The 19662-nt window shown below is 37.3% G+C and overlaps 1 protein-coding gene across 1 annotated transcript; it reads left to right on the top strand.

Annotated features, from left to right (window-relative positions):
* Positions 1–2: 2 nt before the first annotated feature.
* Positions 3–18144, top strand: LOC127437720 (plakophilin-3-like). Its single transcript, XM_051692819.1, has 13 exons — positions 3–372; positions 3580–3680; positions 4312–5144; positions 7967–8090; positions 8196–8400; positions 10225–10399; positions 11492–11609; positions 11742–11906; positions 14072–14254; positions 14612–14765; positions 14853–15048; positions 15140–15227; positions 16565–18144. Exons 1-13 carry the CDS (start codon positions 147–149, stop codon positions 16604–16606), a joined length of 2610 nt encoding a protein of 869 aa, XP_051548779.1. The 5' UTR covers positions 3–146; the 3' UTR covers positions 16607–18144.
* Positions 18145–19662: the final 1518 nt, after the last annotated feature.

Here is a 19662-nt window from a genome sequence, read left to right as displayed (position 1 = left end):
AGCATTACCGCAGAGTAACAAGATCGGTCACCCAATACGCTTTTATTGTCGTGTTTCGCTGGGATTATCTGGTGGGACTGGTAGCGCGGCTCTTTTTTTTTTTTTTTTTTCTTTTTTGGTTCAGCTCAGTCCCATCCTGCGCCGCAATGAGTGTGAGCGTGACTTCGGAGAACGTCTTTCTGACGGCGCTGCAGCCCAACACGACCGTCAGTACTTACGCGGTGCCGTCCGAAAACGAGCTCTCGCACGGCGGGACTCACGCCAAAGAGAACTCCAGATTTAAACGCGTGCATCAGCAGGTGTCCATGAGACTGGCGGAGAAATCCACTCTCCCGCGCCAGAACGGCTCTTCGTCACAATACGCAGCCTCAGGTGCGTCACTTTGCGCTTTGATGTTTTTTAAATACAGCTACAGTAGCACATAAACCTTTGAATTATTAACCTGCTCATCATCTGTCAAGCTGACTTGTAGCTTTTGTGGCACATAATAGGCTTTGATATGCGGTTTCATATGAAGTTTTATTATTCCACGATCTTGGGATTACTTTTTCCTTTTTACAAACTTATATGAACTCATTTTTGTGGTTTGTCTTTGAACATGGTCAGATATTAGTATCAAATGCATTATTATTATTACAGGGTGTTGCATGTTGTTTACTTGTGTGTGTGAATGTTTTTGCATACTGCAATAGACAAAACAGCCTGGAGCCAAATCTAATGGTCACATGATTTCTGGTTTTGAATAGATGGCTATGTATGTTAGTTGTATGTTATTTATATAATTTACTGCATGGACACTAACACTACAAACGTTTCACACACTTGACTGAATTTATTTTTCATGATCTTAAAACTTTTGATTTTGTACAGATATACAAAAATAAAATATACTATTACTATTATATGATCTATTATAATATACTGTGTGTTTGTGTGTGTGTGTGTGTGTATATATATATATATATATATATATATATATATATATAGTAAAGTGATAGTAAATAGTATAATATATTTTATAGTTTATAATATAAAGAATGAGTAGGTGTGTCCAAATTTTTCATTTGAAGTGAATGTCATATGTCACTGATATTAGTATGACATGGCATGTTCTAGGTTGCATATATTGTGTCTGTGTTAAAAGTACTGATCATGGTCATAAATTGGGCTATTCATTAAAGGCTTGGATTTGATATGTGTTGTTTACACCCTTTCACTCAAACTCTATGAGATACAATGTAGAATTCAATCAGAAAGTTTTGAATCAATTAGAATTTTTATGTAACTGTAATTGATGTGTAACTTTTGGTTTGGGTTAATCACAGGGCGAAATGAGCAAGGTTAAATCTCAGTTGCTGTTTTTGAGCGACTAATAAGAGTGAAAGTTCCAGAGCACGCCCTCAAAAGTCCCATCCCACTCCTGACAAAAAAGTGCTTAGCATTGCACAAAAATGCAGGCAGTTAGGTTCTGTCAATCACCATGGCGTCAATATCAACTGCCGTGATGACAAAGGCCAAAGAATTTAACCGGAGACTCTTAGTTTCTAGAGGATGATGCCACAATTTCAATTTCAAACCATTTGCTTTAGACCATGCTCAAACTTAGGCTGCAGTTGTCTAAGGTTTTGGCATGTCTTTATGAGCAGATTAGTTCAGCAATAGGCAGCATACAGGGTTCATGCAGTGAAAAACCTGTAAAAAACATAAATTGTGATGGAGAAGTCCTGGAAAAGTTCTGGTAAAAAAATCAAAATAAAAAAAATTTAATGGCTTTAAGTTGCTCTTTGTGAGTGCAGTCTCTATAAAATATATTTTTTAAATGTTCAGGATTTTAAAAACTCTAAACACTAGTAAACACAAACACAAAAGTTAATGAAAGTGGGAACCCTGACCATACCATAGGCCAATTGTAAATACACCAATCTATTTTACATTTGTATACAGTATGTACAGTATACTTTCCATTTAAAGTACTCAAAGCCTCTACATGCATTTGTGGTTGATTTGAGTGGTTAAGACAAGAAGTGACTGAATGCCTGGCTTTATGAGGGTCTACCGCAGCTATTTCAAGGTTAAACTTCTGGTGCTTAGTGGATACGTTAGCTGGACCTCTTGTTTTTGAGATTTACCTGCATTTTGACAAGTCAGAACAGCCTCGCACCTTTGTGTTACTGGCCCAAGGCTTGCTGATAAAGACACATACCATATCTTGTAAAAGTTCCCCTTGTCTGCAAACTAGATCTGACATTGGTGAAATACCAAGTATATGTTACGAGCTTGTGAAACAACCATTTCTCGGAAGTTCTTTCAGTTTGCTTATCATTTTGAAGCTCCGGGAAAAACCCCCCAAAATCAACACCTTGCGTTTTGAATGCAGTTCCGGTGATATCCTATAACTTACAGTGAATCATTTGTAAGTTAAGTTTGAATTCATTAATGTTAAGCAATACGGTGTAGGGCAGGGCAAGGCAGGGTAAAGGGTGTGTGTTTGTGTGTGAGTGTGTGTTTTTTGGTTAGGGACTTTGGGCGTGGCGCACAGCCATTAGACCGGTTCTGCACTTGCTCGCTGTTGTCTTCCACTCACTCTGTATTTGAAGAGCTTATACCACTCCCTAATTTACACATTCACATGTACGTGCATGCCCACGGACACACATATAAGTCTTTGGTGAAACAAACCAGGAGACCTTAACCTCATTTACTCTTTGTTGCTATGCAAGAACAAAACAGTTAAAACTGTAGTAAACTTACATTGCTCTAATTCATGTAATTCACTCAATGGGTTTGCTACACACTTGCATTGTCATCAAGGACACATGCTGAGCATACTGACTTGTAAAAGTTAGTGTAACTGGTTGTAAACGTACTGACTTGATGTCTTGACAGGGCACTAAACTTCTGATGCTTTCTGTATTTTACACCTTGCGCAAAACATATGCATACTGTTACGCAGTCACTTTATTTACATACAAACTAGACATAAGCTATTATGTACAAAGGTATCAGAAACCTGACTAAAGGGAAACAAAAGGAAAAAGTGTATCATTTAATTGTTCTATCAAAGGATGAACATTCATATTAACGTACAAACCAAAAGTACAAACTAACAATGGTGTCATAAACCATTAATGGAAGTATTTAATTGATGTATCAAAGAATGACATGCACATTTACAATTTTTGTGTTCAAATGGAGACATTTGGTAAATCTGTGTAGTTTCTATATATTTTAACTGGTCACTGTGTTTTAGAGTCAATAGTGATTAAATAAAGAAAGAGAAGTGGCAAAATAATTCATGATTTGAATTTAGTTTTCTGCATTGAGGGGCAGTTTAATGCAAGTTCAACCTACTGAAGTTGTTTGTTCTTAATACATTGTAACTGAGCTGTTAGGTGTGACACTTGTGTTCAGAAACTTGTAGAATGTGACGGCACTTTGAGAAAGTTCTTAGGGATGCATTCTAATCTAATGTCATATGAGATCTGTAAAACACTAAAAAAAGGTGGTAACCTACAATTGTTACCTCAAGGATCTATTTCCACTTTATGTAATCCATCAAAATGACTTTCTCTTTTTTAGAATCTGGGAATTACTCAACAATGACAAAATACCAGACCCAAAGCTTCACCCCAAATTATAGCTCAAAATCTTTCATCTATTCCACAAGCAGACCAATGGTGGTAAGATTCTTTTCACTTCTTAAAGTCCACTTCCACTTCTTTCTCTTCAAAAACATAAATACAAATTTAGGATAAATGGTAGTTTTGTTTGTTTGAAAGGTGTAGCTTTCATTGATACAGGTTATAGGAGAAGTGTGTTATTTCTGCACCACTACCACCATCAAACTTCTTTGCAAAAAAGGATTATTTTCAGACAAGTTTCCCAAACACTCCCCCCATCTCCCAATGGTCAGATAGTCCCACTGTGCCATTCCAGTCAGGATTCTGAAACAGAGTAATGTGCCACAGTGTTACACTTTTCGGTGGACAAATGGCTTACTTACAGTTGCGACTAAACTGATGTGTATTTAGTCCAGAACCAGCTAGTCCAAATACTGTGACCGAAATGAGTAATAAAAACTGTGGTAGTTAGGTGTGATATTTTTCAAGTCAGGTCTACCCACTAACCCCATATGAAAAGTCACAAGCATACAAATCTCTAAATGTCACATTCAAGATTTATGTTACTATTAGGGAATATAACTCTTCTATTTTCCCTATTTGGGGATCCTAATAATAACAGTAATAATATAATAATATAATAATAGCATTATATAAATAAAAATGTTCTTATTCCTCTCTTTTCTATTAGTCACAGCGTCCTTCTCAGTACTCTAGAGGTGGATACTCGTCCCGCTCTGCCACCGATTTCACCCCAAGAACCAAAATTAGCTACGCAGGAGGAGGTGGTGGTGGAGGCTACCAAGAAGACCTTGTGAGTGGTGGATACCAGAGTGGCGGTTACCAGAGTGGTGGTTACCAGAGTGCCACTTTCCAAAGTGGTGGCCAGCAGCAAGTCAACGCAATGACTCGTTCCTTCAGCCGAATGGGGGGCGACCAAGACACCATGTCGGTGCATTCCATGCGTACATCGTCCATTCCACAGCAGGCTGTTTCTTCCTGGGTGGGACAAGATGACAGTGATGGCAGTCTTGTTTCAGAACGCGATGCCACGTATGCGCAACAAGCGTCCATCCACAACATGAGCAACGGCTACACCGCCAGCACCTACCCATGCCAGTCTGTGTACTCGTCGTCCAGAATGAATGGCTATGACAGTGAACAGCAGCAGGCCAGTTCCATGACGCTACCGCCCATGCGACGCTCCCTCAGTGGAACGCTCATGACTAGCAGCGGAGGCGGCATGGAACAGGAAGTTTACACTCGTCAGCAGTCCTTCAAAGGCCCTGCCCACCGTACCATCAGCCGAATCAACAATCGCCAGCAGAGTCGTGTATGCAGTGTTCCAACTAGCATGTATGGTAGCTCTGGAGGTGCTTATGGTGGTTCCCAGAGCAACCTGGCCATGATGCAGCAGGGAAGACTGTCGCGTGCGGGTTCCATGAGAAGTTTGCGCAGTGTTGGGAAGGGAAAGGATGTGTTTGACGGCATGGAAATGAGTGGCAGTATGGGTAACCTGAGCGGGTAAGTACACTCACATGTGCTGATTTAGTCATGCGTTCAACAATATTTACATTAATGCATTTATTAGAGGCTATATCACATCTGTTTTTGTCCATTTTTGTGTTGACTGGGAATAGAACCAATGACCTACTGGATGAGCTACAGGGCTAGGCATATAGGGCTGGGCAGTATGATGGCATATGCTGTGTAGGGATGCAAATAGCTAGGATATCACATATTTTGGTCGAAATTAAGACATCACTTTATTGCTATATTTAAACGGCGAAATGCTCAAGGGATTCCCACCCCACCATCCCCTTGGTCTGATGTCAAAATATCCCATATTGAAGCATTCAATAGTGCTCAAACGTCCTGTACTCACGTGGTGAAATGTTGGCAATCCTAATGTCGTGTGACGGTAGACATGTGTCAGCCAGAAAAAAAAATTACTCTACCATTTATACCATGGTTTGTGCAGCTATCAGTAGGCAGGACTGTTTATCCTTACAAAAATCGAGAGTTTATGCGAACTTTCGTCACTGATAATTTTCACATGCAAATGAGCTTTGCTGTAAACTTATGGCAAATTGTCCATTGTTGCCAATGGTTTGCTGCAGGTTCACCATTACCGGTAAAGAGCTGCAAAATTCTGAAAAATATTTGCGGCGAATCACAAGTGGCAAATTTGCTTCAAGTTTGTGGCTAGCTTACCAAAATTCTAGATTTTTTGTAAGGGTTACATTGTTTTAATATCAGATGAAACTGTGTTCTGCGAAAATACTGAATTGGATTTGTTCCGAACATACAAAGACAAGGAATAACTAAATAAGGGCTGTTGCAGTGTTTAGTTGTTTACGGTCTGTTGTCGAGCAACACTGAACTTGCTGCTTTAATGTAGAATTCAGTTGATAAGTGGTCACAGATGTATAATTTACAACAACGTTGAATGTGGCTCATCCAATCAGAATTTAGAGTCTGAACTATCAATACTCAATTATTATGTAGTGTGAAGCTGTTTTACACTGATGCCGGACTTATCATACTTCATGATTAATCTTATCTTTTGGTTGTTTGCGTCGTTACAAATTAAAAGAGACAATAATCAAATGAGTACCTTTCATTTGTAAAGTGTTTATTCCAATAAAAGTAATTAGCATAAAGGTTATTTAATAGGTAAACCATTTTTTTATGACCCACTCCTAAAAAAAAAAAAAAAAGCTAAGTTATCCACAATATATTTTAACTAAGGATGTCTGGTATCACAGCAAGAAATTGTTTAGCTTAAATTACTTTAAAGAATAGGCAAAAGTAGCGTGTTAGCAACACTGCTGTAAAACACCTTACGCCACTGAACTAGGTCTAATTGCTTGAAACGCTCAAATAACATGCGTTTAACCTCAAATGGCATATGTTTAAACCAACGCTTCCTCATTACTGTATGTGAAAAATTCCCTGAATTGTGTACCATGGTTACAAAGACCTATATTTGAGCATGTTTTAAAATAAACACGCTTATTACTGTTAGCTTGTAGCAAAGTAAATGTAAGGCTGCCCTTTGAACCGTAAACTATTCATACTTACTTTTAACAGCCTGTCAATACACCCTCACTTAGCTTATCTAACCTGGTTAAGCTAAAAATGTGTGTGTGTGTGTGTGTGTGTGTGCGCACGATTGTGCACGAGTACAAATTTGTGTGTTTGATGTTGCCCAGCCCTTCGGTGTAAAAAGTGAAGAGCGCTTCTATTGCGCACAAAAACCAGTCCAGCCACCTCAAATTTCACACATCATGGAAAAAACACACTTGCAAGCATTGCTGCGATACACACAAGCACACAAAGGGAGGAATGTCTTCTGTAGCAATTTGTTGCCTCTTCATATCATGTTTACTCTTAAAAAGGGAAGTAGGACTAGATTTGAAGCTGAACTAGTTTATCAATTTGTTAAACATTCACAACTGTAGTATTCGAAATACATTCTAGACTCATTAGAATATTAGAGATGAAGTGTGTTTTTTCCATGCCACTGTGGCATCAAACAAAATGTTAAAAATAATGATTTTTTTTAACAATATTTCCTGAACACACCCCCATCTGCCATTGCTAATTCACCTTAAACCTGACCGATAGTGTCATAAAAGCATATGTGAGTTCATGAAAAACACAACTGCTAAAGCAAGCACTTCATTTTGCTGTGTTTATATGACACTTTCAGCTCACATGTTGTTCAGTGTACTCTCCTGGACTCGTACCCCAGTCCTTTATATCGCAAGTGCAATGATCTATCAGTTGAGCTACCACATATTTGAATGTGCTTGAGCTTATAAATGTAGTTGGTAATGTAATGCAAACGTTGGCATTTTACTTGTGACACCTGCGAAAGTGAATAAAAGTAACTGTTGATGTAGCGCCTCTAGTGTTCATTTCACCAGGAAACTGGTGCCACGTACAAATACTCAGCAAAAATGTAGGTATAGTAACGTGATTCTGAGGCCATGTTGAATATTTTTGTTATTTTATTTATAGCGAAAGCATAGTGATGACAGGAAATATGTTGCTGACCAGATTTGAACCTGTGTCTCTCACGTGAGCACCAAAGCTCAATGTGTCTGACTCCAAAAAAATCAAAAAGTCATTGTCTTCCTTTTAAAATTGAGAAAGAACGTTTGTATATTAATCAGATGAGCTAGATTAGATGTACTGTATATCACTTAATATAGAAGTATACGACTAACGTAGAAACACCACCATCTTTACAGAACTGACAAATACATTTAACATTCAAAACTTTAGTAATCTTTGATCACTAAAGTTCCCTGCCAAACTTTCTTATTTTTCCTGCATAGACTCAACAGTCTGGATATGTCTGCTGCCATAAGCTATCTAGATCAGCCCGATCCAAACCTTCAGGTGCTGGGAGCTGCCTACATCCAGCACGAGTGCTACCATAACAACGACGCAAAGAAACAGGTATACGATTGACACATTTTCGCCCAAAGAACCATTCACCTGACATGTTTAAAAAACCTTTTCCATTTGAGGAAAAAAATACAAACCTTTCACTCTCTGGTTTAGGTTAACCAGTTGAAGGGAATTCCATATCTAGTGCAGCTGTTCAACTGTGGGAACCAGGAGGTACAGCGCTATGCGACCGGAGCCACCAGAAACCTCATCTACGAGAACATGGAGAACAAAGTGGCCCTCATTGAAGCCGGTGGGATCCCCAAACTCATTGAAACTCTGAAAGACCAAGATGACGAAATCCGAAAAAACATCACAGGTGGGCATCATATCACATTCATGATGATCCGACTAACTTTATCCCCGTTGGGTCACAGATTTGTTCTTTATTTAAAGGCAAAAATGTACTTTCTGAGAACATGTTGCATTCAATAGCCTTTGCTTTTTACATCTTAAACAAGAGTGTTTGCTGTAGATAGATTAACTGAATTTGATTTATTGGCCCGTGTAACAAAGCTCCATTATTGCACGAGAGACCTTGAGCACAAGTGCCCAACAAGGTTTTTGTTGGGCCTGTAGTAAAAGAGGGCGTGATAAACTGATAAACTGAGATCATGTAATAAAATGTTACACAAATAAAGAAGACCATTTCATGCTCCCGTGTATTACATAAATTTTTATCACACTCTGTATTCTTATATTAAAAATGGTCTTAACCTCGAATGTGAAACAGAGTTTGAAAATTGCACTGACTACAAATCTACACTAAAACCGAGTAACTTTGAAGCCATTTTTCTCAGTTTCAGTGTTGACATAGTTAGCACATTTTGCCTTTGAGGATAGTGTACACTCTAAAAACTCTTTGGCTGAACTTGATTCAATCGTGGAAAGTGGTTCTACATGTTTGAAATGAGTTTTCTTAACTTATAATTACTATGAAATCTCAACACAAACACTTTGTGTAGAATAAACCTGGCTGGAAAGTTTACTAGTTAAAAATACAGAAAAAAATAATGTTGTCCCAACACAATTGGATTAAAGTAAACTTTCATTTAATTTAAAATAACTCAGTTAAATTAAGTTCACTTGGTTACATGCATTTTTTGGAATAAATGAACAAGGGAGGATTCAGAAAAACTAACCTTGTGAAATCTTGGCAAAAGTACTTTGAAAGTGCGTTGGGTCATATTGACCCATGCTCCCATACTATCAATCAGGTTTGTACCTTTGTTTACAGTGCTCACTTAGCTGTTACTACATGCAAACTAGGTTTTTTCTGTTTCCTTTTATAGATTTATGTATAAAATCCTCTTTTTTTTTTTTAGCATTCAGCCTTCTATTAAAGTTTACAATTGGACCTTTACAAAAGGACCTTTAATGCCTCGAGTCGACTCAGGACATGACATATGAACAGATTTTAGATATGACTAAGACTGCAAATTTGTGGATGCATGCGCTCTATGTAGGGCGTTGACTGTGCTCTCAGCATTGCATCAAGCCACATTAATTAATCATCGTTGTCTCAACTTGTTCAAAGGAATGATAGGACTCCTTAAACGGAGGCCCATGAGTCAGGTTTATGTCTCTCTGTACAGCTCTGTGCATGTCTGGATATGCAGGAACTCATACAAACATCTCTTCTTTGAGAACCTAATCTCTTAAAACAGTGACTTGGGCAAAGATGACATCACGATTTTGATCAAAAGTTGAGGAGGTCGTAAATCTTTAGAAGGAAGTCTGATTCAGAAATCAGTTCTCAATCAGTATTTCTACCTTGTTTTCCACTAAAAATTCCTACAAAACTTTAAAACAAAATCATTTTACTTGAGAAGCAAAATGACATAAGATATTTAGAGAAATATATATATATATAAAAGTGGAATTTTAAGCTTATACCAAAGATCATACCATGATACCTAATGTATTAGATAATGTTAACATATAAAATCTTATTGTAAAGCATTTGCAATGTTGTAAAGTGTGCACAGGAATTAACAATTTCTATGTTCTGATTTTTTCTACTCGTTTTCTCTTTCCTATCTTTATTCAAATTCTTATCTGTTTCCCATGCCACTTTCCCATGCTCTCTTCTTTTCCTCCTTCTGTTTATCTCCCTTCCTCCCCCCTCTTTCATGCCCTGTAGGTATTCTGTGGAATCTCTCCTCTAAGGATAACCTGAAAGAAAAGTTGGCGAGGGAAACACTTCCTGAATTAACAGACAAGATTCTGATTCCACTCTCGGGCACCGGAGAGCAGGAAATCATTGAGCTGAGCCCATCAGAAAAAGACATCTTCTTCAACACCACTGGCTGTCTCAGGTACACACAAACACACACACACACACATTTTTGAGTTCCTTTCCGCTTGTTCCTGTTCCTGTAGGAACTTGATCAAAATAGATGAAAATCCCCACTAGATATTTTGGGTGAATCTCACGAAACCTGTTAAAATAATAATAATAAGAATAAGAATAATAAGAATAATAATAACAATAATAATAATAATAATAAATAATTAAATAATGAATAAAAAAAAATTGACTATTACACTTTTAAATGTATTAAATTACGACTATAAAATTGGTCTATTAGAATAGCAATTTCATGACATTTAAGCATATCCCCCCACTCTAAATTCACATAACCATAATGCAAACATTCTCATTAGAAATACTGTAATGCAGAAAAAGTAAGATATGCAGAATATTATTATAAAGTATGTATGCATAATGTTAGTATTTGTTGTGCTGCCTTTAATGTCTGCCGATTTAAAGGAAAATAAAGCATTAATTATATATATATATATATATATATATAGATATAGATATAGATAGATAGATAGATAGATAGATAGATAGATAGATATAAAACAATAAACAGTCCTCAATGCCTTAAACCATTTATTAATCTTGGTTAATGTTAATCTCTGCATACTGTACACTAATAAATTTTTAACAATAGATGAATGAACAAAATACTGTATATATATATTTATAAATTAACATTAAGAAAGATGGATAAATGCTGTAAAAACTTTTGTTCAGTGTTAGTTTATGATACTGTACTTTATGCATTAAATAATGTTAACACATGAAACCCTATGGTAAAGTGTTACCAATTATTTCATTGTAATGCAGGGAAAAAAAATTACTGTATTACAGTAATGAGAATTTAATGAGAATCATTGAGAATAATGCAAAGTAAAAAAACAAAACGAAGCAAAAAAAACGTCTCCATGCAAGACACTAAGGAGAATTTGAGGAGAAATGTTCTTAACTGTCATGAAAATAATGTCACAGTGCAAAAAATCTTAATAGTCATAAAAATAGGTGTCATTGTCTTTATGTACATTTTTTTTTTTCTTTCTGGGGTGAAATGTGACATGGATATGTTTTCTAACTCTTTGTACAGGAATCTGAGCTCAGTGAACGAGAAGACCAGACAGCAAATGAGAGAGATGCGTGGCCTTGTAGATGCTCTTGTTGGCTATGTTAAGAAATGCTTGGATGACAGTAAAGTGGAAGAGAAGGTAATCGTGTAACTTTACTTTCAGTCTGTTTTCTTGGCCCAGCTGAACTGGAAACTTTATCAAATTCATACCTAATCATGCATAAGTGTGTGTGTGTGTTAATGGTCATTTATTTGTGTTTTACTCTCTCAGGGTGTGGAGAACGCTGTGTGTGTATTGAGGAATCTGTCTTATCAGCTGTACAGTGAGATCCCCCCATCAGCACTAGCTCGGTTGGAGGGTCCGAGTCGTGCTCAAGGCTCTTCAAAAGGAGAAGCCATCGGCTGTTTCACACCTCAGAGCAAGAAGGCCAAAGATGTAAGGAGGAGCCACTTTCTTGTCAAGCCAAAAATTCTTAATCTGGGGTTTATATTTAAGCAACACTCTAAAATAATTTAGAAAACCATAGCAACTGCATAGCAACACCATAAATCACTTAAAACACCATAGCAACCACATAGCAACAAACTAAAATCACTTAGAACCCCACTGCAGCCGCATAGCAACACACTAAAAGCACTTAGGACACCACAGCAACCACAAAGCAACACATTAAAAGCTCTTAGAAAACCATAGCAACCGTAAAGCATCACACTAAAAGCACTTAGAGCACCACAGCAACCGCAAAGCAACAGACTAAAAGCACTTAAAACACCACAGCAACCGCAAAGCAACACATTAAAAGCACTTAGAAAACCATAGCAACTGCATAGCAACATATTAAATCACTTAAAACACCACAGCAACCACAAAGCAACACATTAAAAGCTCTTAGAAAACCATAACAACCACAAAGCAACACACTAAAAGCACTCAGAACACCATAGCAACCGCAAAGCAACATACTAAAAGCACTTAGAAAACCATAGCAACTACAAAGCAACACACTAAAAGCTCTTAGAAAACCATAGAAACTGCAAAGCAACACACTAAAAGCACTTAAAACACCACAGAAACTGCAAAGCAACACAACACATTAAAAGCACTTAGAAACCATAGCAACTGCATAGCAACACACCAAATCACTTAGAACACCATAGCAACCGCAAAGCAACATACTAAAAGCACTTAGAAAACCATAGCAACTGCATAGCAACATATTAAATCACTTAAAACACCACAGCAACCACAAAGCAACACATTAAAAGCTCTTAGAAAACCATAACAACCACAAAGCAACACACTAAAAGCACTCAGAACACCATAGCAACCGCAAAGCAACATATTAAAAGCACTTAGAAAACCATAGCAACTACAAAGCAACACACTAAAAGCTCTTAGAAAACCATAGAAACTGCAAAGCAACACACTAAAAGCACTTAAAACACCACAGAAACTGCAAAGCAACACAACACATTAAAAGCACTTAGAAACCATAGCAACTGCATAGCAACACACCAAATCACTTAGAACACCATAGCAACCACAAAGCAACATACTAAAAGCACTTAGAAAACCATAGCAACCGCACAGCACCACACTAGTATCACTTGGAACACCATAGCAACCGCATACCAATGCAATAAAAGCACTCAGAACACCTCAGCAACCGCAAAGCAACATACTAAAAGCACTTAGAAAACCATAGCAACCACAAAGCAACACACTAAAAGATCTTAGAAAACCATAGCAACCGCAAAACAACACACTAAAAGCACTTAGAACACTATAGCAAACTGCAAAGCAACACACTAAAAGCACTTAAAACACCACAGCAACTGCAAAGCAACACACTAAATCACATAGAACACCATAGCAACCGCAAAGCAACACACTAAATCACATAGAAAACCATAGCAACCGCATAGCAACACACTAAATCACTTAGAACACCATAGCAACCGCAAAGCAACATACTAAAAGCACTTAGAAAACCATAGCAACCGCATACCAATGCACTAAAAGCACTTAGAACACCTCAGCAACCGCAAAGCAACACACTAAAAGCACTTAGAAAACCATTGTAGCTGCATAGCAACACAATAAATCACTTTGAACACCATAGCAACCATATAGCAACACACTAATATCACTTGGAACGCCATAGCAACCACAAAGCAACACACTAAAAGCACTTAGAACACCTCAGCAACCGCAAAGCAACACACTAAAAGCACTTAGAAAACCATTGTAGCTGCATAGCAACACAATAAATCACTTTGAACACCATAGCAACCATATAGCAACACACTAATATCACTTGGAACGCCATAGCAACCACAAAGCAACACACTAAAAGCACTTAGAAAACCATAGCAACCGCATAGCAACACACTAAATCAGTCACATCTCAAACCCCCAAAAAAATCAGGTCAGAGGGTTTTGCATGGACAAGCACCACTCACGTTCTTGTCAGAAAATTTAAAAATCTAGTTTTAAGAGTAAATTTTTGTACTGTTTGTTTGACCTTTTCATGAAGTAGTGGTAATCGCGTTGCATTATTGGATTTGTAGTTCAAGCCATTTGACTTTCTCTGCTTTCAGAGGCAAAATCAGGACCTCACTACATTCACAGAGGTGTCACGGCAGCCCAAGGACATAGAGTGGCTCTGGCACCCTAAGATAGTGGAGCTGTACAATCAGGTGCTGCAACGCTGTGAGATCAACAACATCACACGAGAGGCTGCAGCTGGAGCCCTGCAGAACATCACCGCTGGAGACAAGAGGGTGAGATATTCATTTCACAGCAGTACTATACTCATTAGTTTTTTTTATTATTAATATTTTGGAATTACAGAATTTATGGGACCAGAGCCTCTGGAATTTTAGTAACGCCCTGGTGATATTCTGGTTGTGGCAACCCTGCAAAAAGCAAATTGCATTTATTTACAGTTGAAGTCTTACTAAGTCCTGAAGTGTACTTTTCTGGGGTGGTGTGTCTATAGTTGAAAATCTAGGCTGGTAAACAAAGGTTGTGGGTTCAAACCTTGCAAGTTATTGCCTTATAGTAATCAAGACACAATTTGCAAGACATCCTAAAAAATGTATGTTCAAACACCAAAACCATCCCTTCCTCTTTCTCAGTGGGCATCCGTCCTGAGTCGCGTAGCATTGGAGCAACAGAAGATGTTGCCTGTCGTTTTGGATCTTCTCAGGACCGACAATGATCTGGAACTCCGTTCTCTCACTGGGTTCCTTAGAAACCTCTCCCGTCATGCCAGAGACAAGAACGACATGGGTAAGCTTTCCATTTCAGCCCCCAAACTCCATTGGTTGCACCTCAGAGGCGTTAAATATACTCATTGCTCAATTTCTTTGATTCTAGCCACAAAGGTGGTTAAACTATTGGTCAACAAGCTTCCCATCGACGGCCGCCCAAAGGACCCATCGAGCGATGTGGTTGTGAACATCTGTGGTGCCCTGAACAACCTGGTGACCAGCAGCAGTGTGGCGGCACAAGACATCACCTTGAATGATGGCCTGCCCAAGCTGGTGGGCATCAAGACTTCCCATGACAGCAGGTAAAACTCAAAGTCATCTGACTACACAAGAAAGATCTACATAAAATTATAATACCTCCATACTGATGTTTCCCTTTTTATTTTTGTCCAGTCCTGGCAAACTGAAAGCAGCCAAAGCAGCAGCAACGGTGCTAACCAACATGTTCCAGTACAAGAAGTTACACAAAGAATACAGAACTGTAAGTTCTGTGATTACATTTGCTAGAATCTCCTAGCAACCACATGGCAACACCCTGGCAACCACCCACAACACCCTAACATTATCAAAAGTTTTTAGCTATTGTTTAGTTGTTTCTTTAAACAAGATTGTTTTTAGTGTAAACATATTTTCCGGCAACCTAGAAAGACCCACCCTCACAATGTGTGTACATTCTGTATTTTTGTTTCTTTTTTTTAATTTTTTTTATTTTTTATTTTCTCCCCTTTTCTCCCCAATTTGGAATGCCTAATTCCCAATGCGCAAAGTCCTCGTGGTGGCGTAGTGACTCGCCTCAATCCGGGTGGTGGAGGACGAATCTCAGTTGCCTCCGCGTCTGAGACCATCAACCCGCGCATCTTATCACATGGCTTGTTGAGCTTGTTACCGCGGAGACATAGCGCGTGTGGAGGCTTCACACTATTCTCAGCGGCATCCATGCACAACTCACCACGCGCCCCACCGAGAGCGAACCACATTATAGCGACCACGAGGAGGTTACCCCATGTGACTCTACCCTACCTAGCAACTGGCCCAATTTGGTTGCTTAGGAGACCTGGCTGGAGTCACTCAGCATGCCCTGGATTCAAACTCGTGAGTCCAGGGGTGGTAGTTAGCGTCAATACTCGCTGAGCTACCCAGGCCCCTGTATTTTTGTTTCTTACACATTACGAACCAGTATTGTCGCTGTACTGTCGGCTTTGAACAACAAAGTATTACTACAATTCTGCTCTGCCCTCTAGTCATTTTCCAGTTATTTCAAGGCTGCTTTTTTTTTTTAAACACGCACATACGCACACATAAATACATACATGAACAAACACTTACATCTCTCAAACAAAGGATGAATAAACTGTTCATTAATAGAGTCCTATATTAATGGGATGTGTTTTTTCCAAAACACACATTTACACCCACATATACCTACAGGGAGTAGTAATGACGTGTTGGTATAGGAGGCATACATTGAGCCCCACCTAGAGATGTGGTTTTCAGTTGATTTCCTCGTGAACATGTCCTAACACACCGTAGTACGCAACAAGTAAAAAAATATAAATATGCTTTTTCTCCTATTTCAAACCTAAGGTGGTAGCTGGAGTGCTACCTGGTACAACTGTGTCAGCTCTGCAAAAATTTTGTGTCTGCACTGTATTTTTGCAAAATTAGGAGAAATTCAGGATTGCAATTTTGCTTCTGAAGTAAATGTTTCTTGTTTGAAGGACATGTAGATAATTTTACTGGAAAACAACACAAAATGAGAAGTTTGTAATACACAGATTGATTCGCTTATGTGCTGTTTTTTTGTATTGTGTTTTACAGAAAGGGTTCCTGAAAGAAGATTTTGCTGAAATGGGCATCTGAATCAGTAGTTTGCTGTTTGAATAATACATCATCAATCATATTGTATAATAAGAAGACTTTTTAAAAAGACAATGGGTAAAGATATCTCTCAATACTGCCATAGAAAACAGACAACCACGCCTGCAACATAATGAAATGTTCCGAAACATGTAAATGTGTATAAAACATACAATATTTTATTGCTATAGCATGCACCTTAAGCAATTTCCTATACAGCCTTTTTTAATTTTTTTTAATTTAGCAAATTTTCCCCAAAATCCTCAGGGATTTATTGCAGTGTATGTTTTTTTTTTTTTTTTTTTTATACTGTTTTTTGGAGGTTTCATACATTTATATAGTAGGAATACACATTATCTATGATAAGAGCTTTCCCAGGAATTCTGGGAAGTCAATCACTCTTTTTGATTGAGATATATATATATATACTTGTATATGTGTGTGTGTGTGTATGTGTGTGTGTTTATATATATATATATATATATTAGGTATTTGTAGACAAAATAGCTGTATTATGATTGTAGGACAAGACATTTTTGCAGGAAATTTGGAATTGTAAGGTTATAGATGACACGAGAAGACTGTCATTTATTTTACACTCAAAGTTTATTTTACACACAGATGTAAACACAGGCTGGACAGATTCATGCTGTTAATCAGCCTGCTTTTCATAACAAAACTGCTTATGTCTTACTAGTCTGCTTAAAATCTATTGGGTTTTCTATATTTTTGGTACTTTGTTGTAGTACAGTATGTAAAAAAAGCTTTTTGAGCAAATTATGTATAATTATTTCATGTGCAAATAATGATTTGAGTTTTATTTTCATAATGTTGGATTAAGACAGTATGGAAAAATACCATGCAGATGTTTGAATGTAAATGTTACGTGTGGTTGCTTTAAAACCCACACAAATGGTTAACGAAAAGGGTGCAGCATTCCATGCAACATTGTCGCATTAAGATTGTTTAACTCGCTGTAATATACCAAATGAACGTAGTTTTTCCTATATGCAATTCGAAGAGCAATCACAAAACTGCTCTAACTTAGCAAGAACATGCACATAATTTCTGTTGTCACATTTTCAAGATAATACAAAGTGTCTAATTTTTCATAATTGGATATGGTGCAATGTGTGCACTCACATGTAGTGTTAATTTTTTGGATAAACTTGTTTTTATTGTGGTTTTCACATGTTGAATGTTCGGTTTGGGTTGGTATGTTTTCAATTTATATTTAAGCCGGTGTGCATGCAACATAAAATTGTCAGTTGTCAGACTGTTATGAATGATTTGCAAACTTGTAATATGTGGGAAATGCTTTTACAGTATGATGAATTAATCCTGCGGAGAGGTCTGGCACTTTTTGGCCTTCAAGAATGCACAGAATGTTCCCTACAAATCCTTTGATCATTCTCAGATGTCCAGTGTATTTTATATCTCAACTTAAATTTAATTGTAATTCTTTTCATGTGTGTGCCATAGGTCTATATATTCATATAAAAACACAATAAAAAGTGAATAAAGTGGAAATTTGTTTCTTATCAGCTTTGTTTTTGTTTTTTTATTCCAGTAGGTATTATCACCTTTTAAAAAAATACATCAACAGAATATTTCAGGTTCAATACAAGTTAAGCTCAATCGACAGCATTTGTGGCATAATGGTGATTACCATAAAAAAAAGATTTTTTTCGACTCGTCCCTTCTTTTCTTTTAAAAAAGCACAAATCAAGGTTTCAGTGAGGCATTTACAATGGAAGTGAATGGAGCTAATTTTTTGAGGGTTTAAAGGCAGAAATGTGAAGCTTATAATTTTATAAAAGCACTTAGATGAATTCTTCTTTTAAAACTTGTGTATTAATTGAGCTAAGTTGTTTAAATAGTCATTTTTGTGGGATTACATTGTTTACGGCATTATGTTTCTCATCATGGTAACAAAGTTGTAAAATTGGCTATAACTTTACACAGAAAAAAGTTAGTAAGTGATTGATATCACACTAAAATCATGTTTAAAAGCATATTATTTACGTCTTGTGGCTAAACCTATGAAACAGTGAGTATTTTAACGTTTACGGATTGGCCCCATTCGCTTCCATTATAAGTGCCTCACTGTAACCCAGATTTGGGATTTTTTAAGAAAAGAAGGGTCAAAATACATTTTTGTGGTAATCAACATTATGCCACAAATGCTGTCGATTGAGCTTAACTTGTACTAAAATTATATTGTATTAATATTTTTTTTAAATACATTCTAATCAAAATTTGTCAAACTTTCCCTATACTGTTTTGTAATAGAAATAGCCATTTCTTCCTCCTTGATAATTTCGCTTGGGTTGATCCTGTTTTGGCATTGGTCTGGAGAGCATCAGGAGTTTCTAGATAGACTGCTATTTCTGTAGCTTATTACTGTGGCTACTGTGGCATAATACAATATAGTATGGACCAAGGACAGTAATGGTTCTGTCACAATCACATTTCATCATAACATGAGATCATATAGGATAAGTACTAAATTACAGATGTATAGCTATGGTGGTAGCTTTAAAATTAAGGATCTAAGATGCTAATGCTAAAATTACACATTACTATGTCTGCTTCGTGCTGCCCTCTACTGCTTGAATCGGTAAACAATCTCTGCAGAGGTTAGTAATCACTTGAACCACTCTGGAAATGTTTTGTGCAAAACCCATTTTAAATGATTGGCTACAGTGATGACAAGCTGTTTATTGCAAATATAATAAAATAAAATAAATCCCTTTTCAAAGGATGAGGAATTTGAATAAATATGAAAACAATTGTCAAGAAATGTGTAAGCCATACCTTTTCGCAATATTTTCCATGCAGAAATTGCTAGTAAACTTAACAGACCATATTTTCAAGTAAAGGCTACACACAATTCTTGGAGGCATAATTAAGACATTCTAAAGTAAAGTTTACTTATCTCATATCTCGTTTAAACAGATGTAATAAACCAACCTCACACAACTTCAGCAGATTAAGCATCCTGTGGAAGCACGTATTCTAACTGTCTCTCCTCAACAGTTCCCTATAACTTTTCTAAT

This window comes from Myxocyprinus asiaticus, chromosome 48 (genome assembly GCF_019703515.2).
Source record: "Myxocyprinus asiaticus isolate MX2 ecotype Aquarium Trade chromosome 48, UBuf_Myxa_2, whole genome shotgun sequence".
In the NCBI taxonomy this organism is placed as follows: domain Eukaryota; kingdom Metazoa; phylum Chordata; class Actinopteri; order Cypriniformes; family Catostomidae; genus Myxocyprinus; species Myxocyprinus asiaticus.
The sequence above is the reverse complement of the archived record's forward strand: the minus strand, read 5'-3'. Positions and strand labels throughout refer to the sequence as shown.

Coding starts and splice junctions, on each gene's coding strand:
- LOC127437720 (XM_051692819.1), top strand. CDS start 147: ATGAGTGTGAGCGTGACTTCGGAGAACGTCTTTCTGACGGCGCTGCAG. Junction 5,145..7,966: donor AGTATGGGTAACCTGAGCGG/GTAAGTACACTC, acceptor TTTCCTGCATAG/ACTCAACAGTCTGGATATGT. Junction 10,400..11,491: donor AACACCACTGGCTGTCTCAG/GTACACACAAAC, acceptor CTCTTTGTACAG/GAATCTGAGCTCAGTGAACG.